The 19,824-nt window shown below is 41.4% G+C and overlaps 1 protein-coding gene across 1 annotated transcript in view; it reads left to right on the forward strand.

The window, feature by feature from the left end:
- Positions 1 to 19,824, forward strand: part of BMPER (BMP binding endothelial regulator) — a gene marked incomplete at its 5' end in the record, with an annotated part of 307,337 nt that overhangs the window by 114,369 nt on the left and 173,144 nt on the right. The window contains 4 exons of the mRNA XM_019509034.1: positions 6,568 to 6,667; positions 10,295 to 10,404; positions 11,569 to 11,709; positions 14,073 to 14,177. Of these exons, the coding sequence (XP_019364579.1) occupies positions 6,568 to 6,667; positions 10,295 to 10,404; positions 11,569 to 11,709; positions 14,073 to 14,177 (456 nt within the window). The remainder of the gene's footprint in view (positions 1 to 6,567; positions 6,668 to 10,294; positions 10,405 to 11,568; positions 11,710 to 14,072; positions 14,178 to 19,824) is intronic.

Raw genomic sequence — 19,824 nt, forward strand, 5'->3', positions numbered from 1 at the left:
GTGGGCAGGGGATGGGGCCTGTCTGATTCAGAGATTCGGCTGATTTGGCAGCAGAATCAGTTTGGGACAGTGATTTGAATCACCGAATCAAATCACTGCCCCCAAATCGGTCAATTCTGAGTGGATACTACTCACTTCTCACAGGCCTATTAGTTAGCCAGTTGCTGCCACAACTTATGTAGTTAGCACTGTTCATAAAGTCTATCACAGTAAAACAATATGCAGATTGATGCATTAGTTCTCAGATGGCCAAAATTAGCATTAGGAAGCACGAACAGGAAACAATTTTCCATTTGCTTTTTCCACCTTCTGTAGCATGTTATTACATGTATTTGTACATAGCTTCATTTTATACTATTTGTGGAAGTCTCACTAATCCTGCTTGAAGAACCTTTGGGAATTTTGTTTTCAAGATTACTAAGGTTACGTATTTTTAGGAGACTAAAAGTCCAGATGGTAGTATTGAGGAGGTTTTGATGTTTTCATAAAGCTCAAAGCTCTTTAGCTGTCTCAAAGAGCTGAAGGCCAGGTGTGGTTACTGTTATTTTAAATGAAACAGGTTGATCTGTTTCAGACTCTTTTTGAACATGCACCATATGATAATATTTAAGTCTGGAATATCTGTCTGGGAGAATAGAGAGCTGGAATGTTGCTTCACTATTAGCACTTTAAACAGCATTACAGCTGGAATCAGAAACAACAATGGGATGAAAGACAGATGCTATTCAATTTGATACAAAACCCCTGAACACAGGAAAAGGGCAGTGAAGGGAATAGGAAAGGGTGTAATTCACAGAGGCATTAAAACTAATAGGTAGAACCAAACAAGCATTTCATATTTCGTATTGACTAAAAGCTTGTTTCTGTTTTCTGGATTTTCTGGGCCCATTCTGATCAACATATTCATGTTAAAATATCCTCTATGTAAAATCCTAAGCATTAATTAGGGTTAGCAGACAGTCAAAAAGCCCAAGGCTGAATCAATTTAGTCTTTTCAAGTTAGTTTAGGATGCAGAGATTAAATTGAAACAGAAGTGAACAGACATATACTTTTGATTCAGGAAATGCAGCCACATGTCTGAAGTGGCTCAGACCAAAAGCCAGGGGGTACTAGAGCATGGCTGTCTGGCTGTGTATTCACTTCCTCTTCTTCCTGCCCCCAAGGTCTCTGGGATTTGCAGTCCAGAATTACAGCAGCAGGACTCTGTAGGGTTGCTCATCACTTCTTCTTCCTGATTCCAGGTGCCTCTGGGATTTGTAGTCTACAGTTGCAGTCAGCAGTAAGTTTGAATGAGAGAAGAGGTGTTTAACCACCCTCCCAGGCCCCATACCCCAGCTGGGTTTTGCCTCTGGGGGGTGGAGCAGCTCCCCCGCAGGCTGGGCTGCATCTCCAGCTGGTCTTGTTTGCCTTCCCCCCACTCCCTTTGTCAGCCAGCCCTCACTGCTCCAGCGAGGGAGTAGAGGGGCAGGGCCAGCCCTCTGGAACAGACAGCACAACACAGTCCAGCCTAGGGCTGCAAAGCATGCTGGGAGACTATGATTTAACTTGAACCAGGAAGGAGTCTGGGACAGAAGTTTCATAAACTGGTTTGACCCAAATCAGTTGACTGATACTACATTCAACCAGGTTTATCTTAAACGATTTTGAAATGGGTTTATGTGCACTGAACTTCAGTTCTGTTACAGGTTTAAATCAGTTTTGGATCACTTAAACTGGTTTGCATGTAACTTCTGTCCCTAGCCTCAGAGTTCACAAATGTGGGTTAGTGATCTGGGATGCTTTAATTTTGGGTGTCCAATCTGAGTGACATTTAAAGGCCTCTGACTTTCAGGGGGAGAAGGATGCAGTACAATCTCCTAAAGTATGCACCCAAAATCATAAGTCACTTTTGAAAAGTCAACTTATGGTTGATGCAAAGAGGGGGGATAATGTTCTCCCTCTTCCCTTTAAATGCAGGCTTAACTATAAATGTAAGGCTAGGAACAGATGTTACACATAGACTTAACTGATTTGGCTCAAACTGGTTTATGCAATGCCTGTCCCAGACCCCTTGCTGGTTTAAGATAAACCAGAAACCCCCAGCATCCCAGCATATTCTCTGGGCTGAGTGGGGCTCTCTGCTCCACAGCAGGGCTGGTCCCTCACCTCTGTTCCCTGGCCAGAGCTCCAACAAGACTGTGGGCTACTCCCCCCTCCTCCCCCTCACCACTTCCAGCTAAGCAGGGATTCCCCCTTCCCCTCTGCTTTGCTGAGGAGGTGTCTGTTTATTAGCTAGCAGACCACATGCTGGCTACTGTCCATGCTGAATCAACAGGCAGAAGCAACAAGTAGCTGGACATGTCCTTCTGTTGTTTTCTTATTGAGTGATAAACACTGAGTTAGGGGTGATAAACTTTCCCTGCTGGGCTGTTCGGGGGGTGGGGGTCTCCTTCCTAATCAGAGCATCTTGCCTGGGCCTGGCCATGCCCCCTTCAGCTTAGCTCTGTGGAAGGAAGGGAAGGGAAGGCTGCTCTAGTGCCCCTCCCCACCCCCCGGCTTCTAGCCCCAGGCACTGCAGGCATGTGCCTGCATTTCTGGCATGTCTGTCCAGTTACAAAACTGTTTTTGCCTTGCCAGGTTAGCCTAATCTGCAAAGATTGAATCAATTTAGGCTCAGGCTTTTTGAATATCTGTCCCTAGCCATAAAGACTTTTTCTGTACCACTTAACATCCTTTAAACTGAAGGAGTCTGCCAATCTTGGCTTTGCAGTGGGCACTATATGTGAGAAGATGGGTTTACTATTCTAGAAGCCAGTTTCTGAACAAGCTTGAGTCTGGGCTAAGATGTTTCAGAGGGAAAGTGAATGGTTCTGCTTTCTCTTAGGATCCTCAGAGTTGATTTACCGTTGAACTCACATGTCAGGTGTAGGGACAATGCAACCCTTTTATCTGAAGTGGGGAAAACAAAGCTAGATTAGCTTCCATGTGTTATGCAGCCCTGAATTGTTAGTCAGTCTTGATGGCCCAACCTTAGAAATCACACAGTGTGTTATAAATTCAGACCCCTCACCTTAACAATAGGCATAGAAATGAGCCAGGTTAAAAAGCCTAATTAGAATAAAGCAGCTGGGAGTGGGGTTTCCCAATGCAGGATTAAACCTGCACTTTTGTTGGCTACAAAGGACCAACTCACAGGTTCATGATAAATTCTAATTTATTGTACGGGATGTGAAGTTACCAATAAAATCATAAATGCAAACTTTGAGTTATGAGGGGTACTGGCCACCTTAACACATACACACCCTTACACATACAATGTCTGCAATAATAGTGTAGCACCAATGTTGGTTTATACCTGTTTGGGAAGCTGGAGTTTGTTGTTGATGATCAGCTTCCTCAAGGAGATGTCTTCTCCAGAAGTGGGTCGTCTGCTTGTCCTTCTGTCTTGGTAGGTTGGGTGCTGGATGAGAGGGCACCACTGAGGGTCACACTTCACTGCCTCTTATCCATTTCTGGCATAATTCTGTGATCCCCCAGCATCATCTTGGCTGCCCAGTCCAGAGGTCACTGTCCCACATTGGTCTTGAGCAGTGCATGACAGCTGTCAGTCACAGTCACTGGGGGTTCTGCCCAATGGTGTAGTTTTGGGAGTCTAACCTTGGGAGTCCAACGTTGACTTGATTGACTCAATGGCTGTGGCCAGGTTCCAGGTGGCTTGATTGGCTTAAAATGGCTTGTAGAGTTTTGTAATGGTAAGTTCCTCTGGCTAGGCTATTGTCAATTAACAGCCAGAGGCTCTTGATTTGTCATTCAATTACCAAATGACTCATGCATTCACTCAGGGGACCAGCCCAATACAGTAATACAATTCCAATGCATTCTTATAATAATAATTTTATTAATACAAGGTATGACTTACTCTAGAGAATACATTTGTTAAAAATTAAAAGGTATAAAACATAAAATACAGAATGCTAGGGCAAAGATGAGACAGATGAAATATCAAAATGCATTGTGAGAAATATATAAAAATGCAATGTGAGGTAGTAAGGATCAAAGGTCACTGGGGACAGTGAGTGAGTTAGGTTAGATGCAGTCACGTAGACTGATTTAACATAAAACTTTAGACGGATATGGGAAGTTTGCTTTGGGAAATAGGTCTTAATCAAAGGGGGAATGTGTTCACCAGGATATATTTACAGTCATGCTTTCAATGAACCTTGGCTTTTCTTGTATCTTATAGGCTTTGCTTTGAAGCAGATATTTTAGTTTTTTTATTTTCTTTAGTGACACTTAGCTCAACTGATATGTAGATGCAGCTTGTAGGTTTCTCCTACAGAAAGCCACTTCAGCTTTCTGGCTTGCTCCAAGCCTTGCCACAGCTTGTAGTAGGTCTCTTCCAATACTTAGAAGGAAAAAGAAATGCACAAAAGGGGGGGAGGGTGCAGGCAAGAAGGGGCTTCTGTTATATCAATGCCCAGAAGGGGATTGTACAAAGGGGGCTCCCTGTTACACTTTGCCTCAGTCAATCAAATGTGTAAGACTCCAAAATGATTCAGGGGAGGAAATTCAGGAAACAAAGTCTCTAAGTGAGATTGCTCAGTGGCTGTTTCAACCTGAAATGGCTCATTCTGGGTACCCAGTGTGTGAAATCCTTTCTTGACCCATCAGTAGTTTTTCTCTGTCCCTTTCACTGTGTCTCATTGAGGGCTCCATGCCTTATTTTGTCATCCACTATATTATAATTTATGCATGAGTTCTGTCTTCTCTCAGCCTTTCCCTTGATGGAGTGACAACAGCATTTTGGTGAGCCCTGGATATATATTTTTCCTGTCATTCTGCACCTGTGCCTCTTCTGAAAGAACTATTCCCTGAGCATCAGAAGAATCCTCAATGAAGGAATTAATTTCATTTTGTCAAGGTTTCCTGTCTGGTTCTTAATTTAGATCTGCAGTTTCAGCCCACAATAAACTCAGTATTTTTGAATACAGTGCTGAAAGAATTATGAGCAGTCCATAGCCATGCGTGTTCAGGATGCTTCACTGGCCCCCTTGGGATAGGTGAAAAAACTTGTTCTTTCTGGACAGTCCAGTGTCTGAAATCTTGTTAAAGAATGTGGTACAGACAACATATTTTAATTTCTTCCCAACAGTATTAGCATTTATTCTGCTGGTCCCCATACATATAAACCTTCCTCATGGTTAACCATGGTATTGTGTCATTGGGAGTGAGTGGAGTATTGTATCATAATTGTTAAACACTAAACTCTGAAATGTTTTCTCCATGTCTGTCTGTCTCTCTCTCTCTCTGGAGGTCAGAGAAGCATCTTAAATGCATATAGTTGAAGACTACTCATAATTTTTTTGTAGTAACAAGGCAAAGGCGCCCTGATTTTATGGCTAACCTGAAATCCTGTCACAATTGCATGGAGACTTTTGAATGGGGGTTTAGAGATAAATGCAAAAGGGTCTGGACAACACAGTGGAGAAATTAAAGGCCTCCTCCTCCTCGTTTGCCAATAACTACCTTTCTTGTATAATCAAAACAGAATATTGCTTAGGTTGAAATATTTTTATCCTTTATATGGTCTTTTTTTATAGCATGTGTGCACAGTACTGAGAACAATGGGCCCTGATCCCTGGCCAGGGCCTCATAGCACTACCATAATACTAGTAAGAAATAATGGTTTTGTAAAGGACAGGGGTGGACAAAACAGTACTTACCTCTTAAATTTACCTTTTGCTTTTCTTTGCCCATCCTGGTCTCTTTGCCTGGTGTCTGGCGGTTCATCTCCTTTTCTTTTCTTTTTAATCTCCCCTTATCCAAAATCTACTTCACTTTTAACTTTTGTTAATCTGCTATTGTTTTCTCCAACCTTTTGTCTTTTATTTTGACTTTCCCCTCATTGTCTCTTGTCTGAATCCTTCTGAATGCACCCTTATCAGCTTTCTTCTGTTTTTTCTTCTCTTTCTCTCTCCTAGTCCCTATTGGTTCTTTGTCTTTTGAACATGGCAGATTTCTTTTGTTCTTCTAAAGAGTTCTTCATTTGTAGGGTTGGATTTAGATTTTCTTAAGGATTGGCTGTCTTACTGATTTTTGCCTAATTTGGGCTTCTGAAATAATAAAAATAAGGGGAGAAAACACATTTCCATCTTTCTTTAGCACAATACTCTCTGTTCCAAACAAAACCTGAGCCACAAGAGCATAAGAAGTGGAAAATAATGGGAAAAGAATCATTCACTTTTTCTTGAAGTTAAAAAAAAACTTCATAGATAATGCATTCAATCTGTTTTTTCTGTGGTCATATTCAGACACCAGTTAGAAGAGAAAGTCTCACTGAACAGTTATAACTTTTATTGCTTTTTAGAATGAAAAATTTTAATATATTCCAAGATTATGCAAAGGATATAAAAAGTGCTGAATGTACCTGGCATTAGTCCCTGTATGCAAATATATGCGTGTAAATATTGCTTCAGCTAAGGCTTCTTTAAGACTCGTCATCAATATATGCATTCCTCTGTGGTGTGTGTATGTGTGTATGTGCATGTTTTTTTCCCCCTAATTTAATTAAGCCTATCTTCCCTTAGGGAGGCAGGACACAGTGCATACAAGAAGTCTGTCCTATTCTGTCATGTCCCCAGCACCTCAGTCACATTCCTTCTGGACAATGTTGCCCCAAATGTTTAGGTGAGTGCTTATTTTCATAGGAATATTATATGTAACACAATTTGTTTTTGTACAACACCTGTTGTACAAATTCCTAGCTAATTGTAACCTATTAAATCAAATACTAGGGAAGTTGGATGAAAACAACAGTCTGCTGTATCAGGAAGGTGGCAACTATAGACATGGTAGTGTTTTGAAGGAAGCATGGTACAAAGAACAAAATTCAGGAAGAATGATGGAGTTCAAAGACCTTGGTTGTCATAGACTGACAAAAATATATTTTCCACCCTTATTATGGATGCTTTGCAAAGCAGACTGAGTTTAGGGAAAGTTGCTTGTTGACATTCATGAATCCATGAAGGATTTTTACTTTTGGATATTTTATTCAAGCAGCGTTTCCCATTCTTGACTTTGAAGAAATACAGGTTGAAGGAGAACCTTCAACTGAAACATCACTTTTAACAGTTGTTGTCAGAAAGGAGAAAGATGCATGAATTTGTGTGATTGTTGATGGCTTAGAGTGGCATTGTAATCTAAGATGGAGAGCTCATCAGTAGGTTTCAGATATCATTTAATTAAAAACCCTCCACACATGTATCTAAATGATGCCTTCTCCAAAATATCATCTGATATAAATAGTAAGGATTACCTGGCTTCAGATGAATTTCTTAGGGACCCAGTTTGTACCAGGAAGAATAAATTTAGTCAGTTATCTACATGTGAGGAATAAGGGTCAAATTACAAATTAGTGGAACTGAACTAGTAATCATTACCCTTCATAGATTATTGTATGGAGTATGTGCTGTTAAGATCAGACACTCCCTACAGTTAAAAGTGGAGTCTGGCTAACCCCTGCTTTTGGTCCAGTAGTAGCACTATAATCTTCAGGTTCATGGTGTGATAAAAGTTGTCTTCTTTCCAGTGGCAATAAAATTTTCAGGATTGATGATGGCACAACATCTGATACCAGAAGTCTGTTAATTTCCAGAGGATGCATGCCCTGGGGCTTTGCAGGTCATGTACTCTGGGTAACAACTCAGGTCAAATTTGAAAGGAAGAGCAGCAGGTTCTAGAAGACAGGCTTTCAGTGGGCACGTCTGCACGTTGCTGTATGGTGTGCTATGACAATGTAGCAATCATGTGGGTTTACACATGATCAGCAGCCAAGTCACTATAGCGGCATGCTCCCCTGGTTTAGCATGCCACTATAGCGGCGTAGTGGCAAAATCTAACTGTGTGCTGCATGCACAGTTCAATAACCACCTGTACTGTACCATGCTTTAGTACTTCCAAAGGGAAGTACTAAAGCATGGCACCATAGCCATGTTGCCATATGGCAATGTGTAGATGTGCCCAGTGTGTCCTAATGAACCTATGTGAGGCTGAGGGAATAAGACCTTTTGGGAAAGCCAGCTTTTCCTAATCATTCCAAACACTGAAGAAGACAACAACTTTGGCTTCTTATTTTGCTAATACCACTTCCACTATTCTTTAATTAAACTATCCTGAATGTGTGCGAGTCAAGTTACACATTACACTTGGACCACAGTGAGGGCTCTTAAATATGAGCATCCACATGTTAAACTTCTTTATCTCATGCTAAGTGTCCTCTGAGCATCTCAAAGTTATGCCACTTCAGGTGAGGGTTAAGTCTGGGCTATGCTACTTATCTCGTGTTAGGGTAACTTCAGTCTGCTCCATGGAAGTAAGAAGAGGTATTTGCAGTCCTCCAACATCCCAGGATACACTGCTTCCATCTCCCCCTATCCAACTGCCTCCCCACCTCTGTTCAAGTAGGGATAGAGCTCAGGTGTCCTAGCTATGCCCCTGATTACTAGCTCTCTATTGGCAAGTCAGAGCTGTGCAGGAAAGAAGCAGTTTTAACCCTTAAGATTTGACTGCTCACAGCATGGTCTAACTTTAACACCACTTAACATTTCGCACATTTAGTACAGCCTAAATGTAACATGTAACTTCACTGTGTCAGAAACATAGAATAGTGAGAGCCCACCATGATGGGAGTCTGGCAGGGGCTGAAGGCAGAACAGAGCTGATGATGAACTACCTGGGTGAGAGGCTCAATTTTGTTGTGTTCAACATAATCCCTTACTAGCATCTTGTCATCTTGTGTCTCTCTCTAGGGCTGGATTAGTGCAGGGGCAGAAAGAGCCATGGGTTTGGGGACTCCCAGCTATAGAAGACTTCATTCTCTAACAACACTTAACTTTTTTTTGACTGCCTGAAACTTTTTCAGAGTCAGGAAACCTTATAAATAAATACCTGCCTAGGTCATGAAACCACAGCACCCTCAGAGTATAGTATGGTAAAGGAATGGAATTGAGAACAATTCATACACTAAGCTTTTATTTTGGCTCAGAACATACCTTTTTCATCCTCCAAACTCCCCATATCTTTCCATGCTGCCATTCCTAATCAAATATCTGTCTCTTTCTGATTTTCTTTAGTATAGATTTTAGTTAATAAAAAACTCTTCAATAAATGAGAACAACAGTAACAATAATTTCCTTTTACAAAGAGGATTATATATCAAATGAACATATACTTGCAGATATATACAAAATGCTCATGAAATGCAGTCATTTCTGGGGTAGCTAGATACAGCCAAATGTGGTACCAGGGAAGGGAGGCAGGACAAGGACACTGTATGGTTTTTATAGTATTACCTGAAAGACCTGCATGCAACCAGAATTCATGATGCTCAGTTTATAAACCTCAGAAGGGTGCAGTTCATTCTACTCGTATTCAATTTTTTGCCTAATGGAATAACATAATGTGTTGCAGTTAACAGCTGAGGTTTAGCATTGCTTGCTGAATTTTGCAAGGTCTTGTAGAACTTTGGGCATCCTGCAGACACTATTTTTTGCCCTAACCTATCCTTTACTAACATGAGAATCAAACATTTTTTATGGATTATAAAGTATATAGTTTCTCTCTTGGTTTCCTTTCCTTTGTTTATTTTGAGATAGCTCCCTTCTGATTAATATAGGTAACTTGACATATGTGGTAAAGGGTTATAACTTATGCAATTCTGTTTGAGGGCAATGTCAAAAGGAATATATGACATATCTTCTACAGTAAAGGAATATATGACGTATCTTCACAGAGGCTGGTCAGTGCAGAATTTTTTTGCATCAGACAGACTAAATTGATTTCATTTGGCTGGCATAAGCTTAAACCAATTTAAACTGCACTTGAACCAGTTTAACTTAATAGAGCTATTTGCCAATTTTCCAGCACAAATGTAGTTTAAATACTTTAAGTGTTTTCCTATTAGAGGTGTGTACTAGGTAATTCAAAATTGATTTAGGTATACCATATTCTGTATGGTGGTGAAGGGGAAAGTTTTCTAATTTAGCAGGCCATAAGTCATATTAAAATTTCCTCCTTTACAAGGAAAGTAGACATTCATCTTAGTAAACTCTACAAAAAGGATAGGGATCTGTCAAAGAACACATTTTTATACACCAAAATGGGAACACACATGAAATGGCACATTGCATATTAATTGGTCTGGTGACAATAAACCCTGCTATTTTTGACAATGCATAATACCCTTTCAACCACATTCTCTCTCTCTCTCTCTCTCTCTCTTTCTCTTTCTGTTTCTTCATGGTTATTTATATTCAGGCCAGAGGAAAGTATTTGACCTCTTGTTTGGAAGCTGCCTCTTTCGCAGTGACGTTTATGACAATGGCTCCTCATTCATTTATGACAACTGCACAACATGTACCTGCAAGGTAAGACAGTAATGTATGACACTGCTTTTATAGCTTTAAATTAGTATTTGCAATACTGGGAAGATCTAGGGCCTGACTCTGTACTACCTAGATCATTTATACCCTGGCAAAGGGACAACAATAGTGTGTTCAAAAAATCTAATTGCAGTGAGTTAAAAGGTTCAGGGACTTAACATGTGTCAGTTGCTCTGCTGTAACTGCCTGTCAGTACAGTCTTACATTATGGTAAGTGAAAGTTAAGCTAGGGCAACTTTACACCTGAATAAAACAGAACTAAGTACAAACAATCAAAGAGCCCAAGGCTGAACAGATTAAATCTTCACAGGTTAGTCTATGTTGTGTAGACTGAACTGATAATCAAGTGAACAGACATTCACTTTTGATTCTGGAAATGCAGCCACGTGCTTGTACTGGCTTAGGCCAGAAGCCGGGGGGCACTTGAGCACACCTGCCATCTGGCTGGACCAGACAGCTTGGGCCAAAGCTAGCCCACCCAGCCCATGAGGGGGATTTGCAGGGGAGGTGCAAAGCATCATGAGAAGCAGGGGGACTGAGTTAACTTGAATCTACAGGGGATCTAGGAAAGAAGTTCAATAAACTGATTTAACCTAAATCAGTTAAGTCTCATACTATCCAGATTTATTTTAAACCGGTTTCAGCCATTTTGAAAGTGGTTTATATGTACTGAACTTCTGTTGTGTTACACATTTGAACTGGTTTCTGATCATTTATACCAGTTTATTTGTAATTTCTGTCCCTAGCCTATGGGTTTAGATTTCACTTACCACAGGATCAGAGTGGGCAGATGGACAGTTGGCATACATCAATGGATCTGTGATTAAAAACCTGCCCCCTGTTAATTCCCTGTAATTTGTTTGTTTGCCCATAACTACAATAGCTAACAAAACAACATGGTAGGATTTTGCCTGGCTAAGCAAATGCAAGCTAAGGATGAGCTCTTACATAGTTAAATTGACACATTGTGAAGGATTCTCCTAATTCAATAATCTTTTTTTTTCCCTGACCTGATTTGTCAAAAGTACTTGTGAGACACCTTAGGTGAAAAGATTACTATGTTCACAGAAATGTCACCACGGGTAATGGGAAAAAGAGCAAACAAATAAATCAGCATTTTCTTTACTGTCCTTCTGTTCTTGTACGTAGGATTCTACAGTGGTGTGTAAAAGGAGGTGCTCACTTTCTGGAGAATGCAATAAGAACAAGGAACACTGCTGCAAGGAGTGCATCTCATATGTCTCTCCTGAGGAAGTGAAAGTGTGCAAGTTTGGCAGTAAGATATTCCAGGTAATGTTTCAAGTGTGGCTCAATGAAAGGTACCATTGTATCAGCTGAAATAGCACTGGCTTACTATAAATTAGTATTGTGGTTGGCTTTTTAACAGAATCCACACGATGCTGATTGCTGACAGAACAGCTTGGAGGCAAAGCTTTGCAAAATTTACCATCTGCTCTTGGTTTTTTAAGTGTGTATGGGTTACGCTGATACAAAAAGAATTATGATGAGTTCCTCCTATGCTTGGCATGCTGTGTCCCTCTCCCCACACAGAGAATCAGGTTGCTGCTTTGTGCCAAGTAATACATTTTTAATCAGAGAGATATGCTTCCCTTTCCCAAACAAATTCTGACAGTCATGGAAAAGGTATTTTCAGTGGCCTGTAGGCAGCAGAGTTATCAGCTAAGCCAAAAGGGAGCCTCCCCCAGGCTGAGCCAGTAGGAGTTGCACTGAGCTGCTTTCAGCTGGAAGCTACCCTTCCAGCTGTATTACATCTTACAGCTATGTTATGGACAGTCACTTGTAACACCCAGGACTGGGAAGCCATATAACAGTGATCTCTTCTGCTCCAACCCAAGATTTTCTGATCACTAGGGATTTCCTACAAAACTGTACTACCAAGTTCCTGTTTGTTTTTTTAAAGTAGTTTTATACTGTGTCGGAAGAGATACTCATAGAATCATAAATCATAGAAAATTATTATCTCCCCCTATTCTGTACTGGTGAGGCTACCTCTGGAGTAGTGTATCCAGTTTTGCGCCCCCTTCCCCCACCTACAGAAAGGATGTAGACAAATTGGAGAGAGTCCAGCAGAGGTCAATGAAATTGGTTAGAAGGCTGGGCACAAGGCTTCTGAGAAGAGGCTGAGGGAGCTGGGCTTATTTAGTCTGGAGCAGAGAAGACTGAGGGCAGATTTAATAGCAGCCATCAGCTACCTGAAGGGTGGAGCTAGACTGTTCCCGGTGGTGGCAGAGGACTGTACAAGGAGCAATGATCTCAAGTTGCAGCAAGAGAAGTTTAGGTTAGATATTAGGAAAAAAATTCTCTCACTAGGAGGGTAGTAAAGCACTGGCACAGGTTACCCAGAGAGGTGGTGGAATCTCCATCCTTGGAGGTTTTTAAGACCTGGATAGACAAAGCTTTGGCTGGATGATATTGTTGGGGATGGGCCTTCTTTGATCAGGAGGTTGGACTAAATGACCTCCCGAAGTCCCTCCTAACCCTAATTTTCTATTATTCTGTGATTCTAATGTGTGGGGACCAGTCAGCAGACACTACAAGAAATGGAACTGTGTTGCAACAGAAAAGCTAGTCAATGCTGTATCACCAGGACAACAGAAAAGTCAGGATAGCCTTAAAAACCATGCCAGGCTGAATAAGTCCAGCTGTTTTGCTCTTTTGATTTGAATCTGCTTCCATTCTGTTTACCATGCTGAGGAACCATTCCCAGTTTAGCTGGAGCTATAATCACACTCGGTCCTTTTGGACTGCCTCTACTATGTTCCTGCCTGCTCTGGCCTCATCCTTCCTCCACAGTGGTCCCGTAAACAGAAAGCTTGCATGTCAAGCCTTTAAATGGCCTAGCACAGGACTGTATGTGGGTGAGGTGGAATGCTTTTAAGAACCACATTTGCCAAATGCAAAGCCATGTAGAACTGAGCCAGGGCAGTTCACCAACCAACTTTCCTAAGTTAGAAACAAGGCTCTGAAGTGGACTCCGCTGTCCATTTAATACTTTCAGAGACAGACTGTCTTCTGGAAGAATAACCTACCTGCTAAACATTTGGGTAGTTTAACACTATATCTCATTTAAACATTTTCAGATGTTTAGCAGATCAAGTGTCTACTAAAGCACTGTAAGTAATCTGAATTAGAATTCATTATTTATCCATTCCTAGCTTAAGCCAAAATGATGCCACATCTGGGAATAAATTCACTGTATTCTGACATCTTAATTAAATGCTTTCACATGCAACAATTTAAACATGCCAATCATCCCAATGAATCAGATTTTTCTAATTATGTTGGCTGAAATTAAAATTCATGATAGGTGCGATCACATCTCACATGTACCAGAGAAGAAAACAATGCAACTAATTAGCACATTGACGGAAAATGCAAAAATGTTTTGCTCAGGTTTATAAGAATGAATTTCTAAAGTGAAAGGTCAAAGTGAAGAAATCCCTGCTGAATCTGATCTTCATCTTTTAATCCAACTGGGTGCGGACAGACACCTCGTAATAATTTAGACTAAACAATGACATAACTCTAACAGGGAAAGCAGTGCTTTCCTGTGCAATGAAATGAAACATTGTTGGAATGGTTTCTTTTCTGCCACCCCAGCTGATGGCTATATCATGTTCTTCCTGTGGCAGGATGGAGAGATGTGGTCCTCCGTTAACTGTACCATCTGTGCTTGTATGAAAGGCAGGACAGAGTGTCGCAAGAAGCAGTGCATTCCAGTCAACAGCTGCCCTCACGTGAGTTTTAACCAGAGCATGGTTTTTCACCCTCTGTTTTATCTTTATCAATATCTCTCTGGAGAACCAGTGTAGCAACTGGGCAGGTAGACTTTGGAAGAAAATGCTTAATAACGCTAGTATCAATGGTAGATTAGAATTCTCCAAATTCACCATCATCTGTCCTTTCCTGTCTCTATCTTCAGTTCTTACTCTATATTATATCTATGTATCTATCTATATCTATCTATACATAGAGATAGATGTAGCTAGATATATCTATCTATCTATCTATATATAACCTATATATGTGTGTGTGTATGTGTTCCTAAATTTCTATAGCAAAGCCTCTCTCTCATTTATTCATCAGTCTTATTGGTGTGACAATTGCTGCTGAAATTAAAGGTCAAGCATGTATGCATTAGGGAGATGTACAGCAAAAGTTGTGTTGACTTTTTTTCAATGCAAATCAGATTTAATCACAAAAACCAAAACAACAAAACAAAACAAAACAAAACAAACTCAATCAAAACTGTACCATTTTCTCCAGTGATGCAGATGGGGTTGTTTTTTGTGAAAGTCTGAAGTCAATCTGAAAAATAGTGTAGTCTTCTGTTCCTTAATAACTTTAAAAATAAGCATTATATAAAATTTTGGGCTGATTTTTCTTGGACTTCTGTCATTTGCAAATTAGCTTATTTTTAATAGCCCAATCTTTCAGGAGAGGGAGCTCTAAATAACAACTTACACTGAGACACATCTTAAAACAAAACTACCAAAAAGACAGCCAAATTATTACTGTTGCACCTTCTCAGTGTTTCCTTCCCTGTCATAGAAGCCAAAAGGAGAAAATATTAGTCACAGATACCTATGCATAAAATTTTAAATGACAAACTCCAGTGTGTAAAATTTTATACTTGTGACGTTTTGGAAGGATAATAGAATCTGAAGCCTGGATTTTGGAGTTACAAACTCTACAAAAGGCAGGCCACCGTGACATTGACACTTTGGAACTCTGCAGAAGTCATTTTAAATTCTGTGCTGGGGCAACGGTGTAGAAGGGGTCATTTTTCTCCTGTCTCTCCTTCACTCCTCTGATGTTTCACAGAAGGCTTGTCCTTCTGTTCTAGACATGTTACGTTTCACAAGCGCGGAACTCTGCTGCTGCACACATCCTAGAAGATGTGCCCAATGGAATTCTTCATCTAGGAATATTAGGAGGTCCATGGTAATGGGGTGCCAGTCATAAAATTCTGCATGAAGTAAACAGAGATGAGAGTCTAGGGAGTAGATCTGATGACCTAAGAGGTCCCTTCCAGTACTAAGGTCCATGGAAATCTATGTAGGTCCATCTGCCTACTTTTTGTCTATGAGAACTTTGAAAATCCTAGGGACTATAGAAAGCATTGTGTGTCCATCCCTAGTTTCTTGCATTTATCCAATTTAAACTTATAGGACCTCATAGAGTCTGAGTTGCAAATGTAATTTAAGACACCTTATGCAAAATACATTATGACATCATTAGATTTGATAAACTTAAGCATTAAGACTCCTGGAAATGGTCAGTTGAGGTAATTCACATAGAAGTATTATTATCCAGGAAGGTACCACATTTACCAAAACCCAAGGTGACTTCTAATTTAAGATGACCCCCGCCAATAATTATAATTTTCTATGTATAGAATCTAGCTATTAGAGGATTGTCTTTAAATTTTTTTCCCTACCACCACTGTTCTGGGGAAAGCAATAATGAGGAGGCAGGAGGCCTGCCCCCTGCCTGCTGCCCTGCCACTTGCCTTGCCCTTGGCACCTGTGCCTCCTGGTGCCTACCCCTTTGACTCCTGTCCCCTCTAGCGCCTGCCCCTGCATCCCTGTCTTCTGCATTGCCTCCCCTTCTGCTGCTGCTTACCAAATGTGGTGGCTCTGGCTCTGGCCCAGAGCCCAGAGCACATGGTACCTTCAGCCCCAGCCCTGGCTGGGCAGCAGTAGCAGCAGCAGCTCCAGTTCCAGCTCCAGCTCTAGCTCTCCTGTTTCTGTGCAGTCTCCTCTGTGCTTCCCTCCCCACCCCCACACCATGCAATCTCCCCAGTGTGCCTACCCCACCACCACATGATCCCCACCACTATGGTGTCTCTTCCCCCCACCATCCTGCATGTCCCTAGGGCCGTGCACTGCGTGGTGTCCCCTATGTCTCCCTGCCACATGACACATCTTGAGTCACCCTGGCCCTAGCCAGGCAGTGGCATCAGTGGGAGCAGCTCCTTCTCTGCTACTCAAATCTCAGATGAGGCTCCCCACCCCACATGTTGAATGAGTGGTAGGACCCCCCCCCCCCCAATCTTAGATCTGAATAAATATGGTACTATTGCACATGAGTGTTTTAGTGGAAAGAATGATGCGTGAAAATTCACCTTTCACGTTGCAGTAATAGCCTTAACTCTGACTCACATGACTTACTAATAAGCTCTTTCAACATTGTTCTAGCTTGGTTTCAGAGTTATAAGAAAGTAAAATACAAGGGAGCAAAAGGAGTTAAACAGTCCTTAAAAATAAAGTCAGTAAGAGATTTCCACTGTTAGGATCCCTTAGAAAGAATGTCAGTTTAATTTACAAATACCATTAACAGCCTCATAAAAAATAAACATCCTTTTTATTCATCTCCTTTAGGGCAAAAAGGCTTTTAACTTCAATTCTTAGCTGAATTGTAGCAGCTCCAGGTTCTAGCTGAGGCTCATCTCCCAGCTTAGATTAAGTTGGGAGGGTTCTTGGGAATGGAGTAAGGTCCCACGGTTAGAAGCTAAGCTAAGCTCTTATGGATCAGCAAGCATCCAGGATGGTGTGAGTTTCTGGGTTATGATGTGCACCTAGACCAGCAGTTTTCAAACCATAGGGTGTGTTCTCCTGGGAGGGCATGAGGAAATATTGGGGGAGGTGCAGTGCAGGGGGGTGCAGGCAAGAAGTTTGCCAGGAGCTGGTGCTGTTGCAGCCTCACAAGCGGTTGCAGGGGTGGGGAGCCCTGGGCAGGATCCGCCAGCAAGCTGTTGCACCTCCAGGAGCTTGGTGCATTGGACACACAGCCTAGAGTTGCAGTGGGGCCAAGGCAGGAAGAGCTTGAACCACGGTGGGTGGAACCCGCTGAGCTGAGCTGAGCTGAGCCAAGCCAAGCCAAGGCGAGCTGTGGCAGCTCCTAGGATGAGAGGCAACCTGTGCCTGGCTGCACTGCTCCTCTAGGATGCATGTTGGGGTTGCGGGGAGCACAAACCAAATTGAAACTCAAAGCGGGGCTCAGCTCAAAAAGTTTGAAAACCACCGACTTAGACTAAAGCAAGCCCCTGAGCTATTTGAAACCAACCCCCAAGATAAGTTCCCAAGCAAGAGTCACCTCTCCACAGCTAAGATGCTGGACTGTTTTGCCAGCCCATAGCTTTGTTTCTAATAGTTTCTGACCCAACAGCTTTCCTTCTTGATTCGAAATGGAATCTTTCACTCAGCAATAACTTTTCTCTGCTCCAACTCCTCTTTCCCTTTCCCTTCATATATACCAGTCCTTCAGCAACACGTTATCTCAAGGTAAAAATACCTAGTTTATTCTTACTATCTATTCCTTTTAGAGAAGAACAATTAGAAGGAACAGAGGAGAAAACAATCCACATCTGTATGTACCCTACTCACCTTAGCTGTTTTGCTACTGATCTAGCCTCAGTAGCGTAAGGTATTCTGTCACAAAGCAATATGCCCAAAACACTTCACATAATGCAAGGCATAGCTCCATTACCGATGTGGATGCTGAATGTCTGTGAGCAGATTATGTGCTAGGCTGAAGGGAAAAATTCACAGGATTATACAGTATGAACCTACAGACGATAGAAGCAGGAGTGTGATTTCCTTTTCTCACTCCGAATAGTACTGTGCTTTAGTTGCCATTGGCTCAGGTAACTGGGATTCTTTGTGGCGTCAAGCACTGCCTTATGCCTGTAAGGGTTTCACAATCTTGCCTGGGATAATCTCAGTAAAATGAGTATTATAATGCACACAGGCAAGGGTGAAAGAATTAAGGATTTACAGGCAATCTTGTATTTTCATCCCTTCACTTTTAGGTGCTTAATCACTCAGTCTTAACATTCTCTTCATGAAGGTTTTTGTGAGAGAATATTGAATCATTCATCAACCTAGCTCTAGGCCAGTGAAATCTTTCTGTATGAAGAAGAACAGGTGTTGTGCTGGCAGTGCAGCAGAACTTTCTGATACCATATAGTTGTTTGTCTTACTGTCTGAACTGGTGGCAGGTTGCCATATTTTGAGAGACTGTTTCTGCCATTTCTTTCATTTTTCCCAAGGTTATATACTTTCTTCCCTTCTCCCTTGCATTTAGGATCTAACCTTTACTATTCCTGATAATTTCAGGAAGCATACTGCTTGAGTTTCTTTGCATCTGCACATGAATGCAATATATCTCTCTCTGTCTCAATTCCCTTCTGTAACACTGATAGCAAAATCAGTCCTCCTTCAGGTTCCGGTGAGCCTTATGTCTCGAGGTTTTTATTTCCACTTTGTGATCACTGATTCACGGTGCATTTCCCGTCTTGTTGTCTTGTCTTGTGCTTCATTCTGCAGAATATTGAGTTATTTGGTTCGGTATGTGTTAAGTCTTGCTGAACTTAGCAGACCTATTCAAATACTTAAACCCATGCTTAAGTGCTGTCCTGAAATGAGGTAAGCACAGCATCTGGTGGGATTCAGTTCCTCTATAGATTCATTAACCACCTTCTCTTCTAATTCTCTATATGCCATACATTCTCACATACCACATCCCTCCAAATGAAACACACCCCTTGTTTATTGAAGGCAGAATGTAGAAAACATGATTTTTCCAGAATCATGGCTGACTGTGTGACATTAAGTCTTTCTGGAAACACTGAGTGTCCAAGAAGTGTGGCATCCAAGTCTGGGTGAGGCAGCAAGAATCACCTGGTGTGGCAGGACAGCAACAAAGCTAGGCCCCAGACCAAGCTTTTCTTTCCTTGCTGTTTGCAGCCCCTTGGAAAAGTGGCAACCATAAGTCACAGTGTTTGCTTGCTCTATTCTACCCTGCTTCTATTTCAGCAAAAGAAAATCAGCTTCCCTGCTTAAAACACACACCCTAAGTTTGGAGGCCAAATTTTAGGGGGAAAGTAAATACAGTACTTACCAGTTCTCCTCTTTACATCTCTTTACTCATCCAAGCCCAATTTTTCCCTTCACATCCCCCTTTTGGACACCTTGCTCTTGTTTTGTACCCTGTTTCACATCATAGCAATGGTACCTTGTGCTTGTACCATATGGTTATGGACATATTCTTTCAGTGCTATTATGAGAGCTCATAGAGACTTGAAAGCATGAACTTGTCTTTGAGGGCCATTTCTGTACAAAAGTTAATAGAGCTAAGTTCATGGCATGTGAAGCTGCTCATTTTGATTCTGTGGGTAAATTTTGAACCTATGAACTTCTAGTGAGTTTAAAATGAATTCAGAATACATTCTGCCATCCCTAACACAGACAGCATTTAGTGTAATACACATCTGTTATTATTACAAACAAAAAGTTGCTGTTTTTACTCCAGTGCCAAATGAGGCACAAAAAAACAACAGCTGTTGCTATTGCACAACCAAACACCCCCCCCCAATTAGTC

This window comes from Gavialis gangeticus, unplaced genomic scaffold, assembly GCF_001723915.1.
Source record: "Gavialis gangeticus isolate Ggan-Ray unplaced genomic scaffold, GavGan_comp1, whole genome shotgun sequence".
NCBI classification, from domain to species: domain Eukaryota; kingdom Metazoa; phylum Chordata; order Crocodylia; family Gavialidae; genus Gavialis; species Gavialis gangeticus.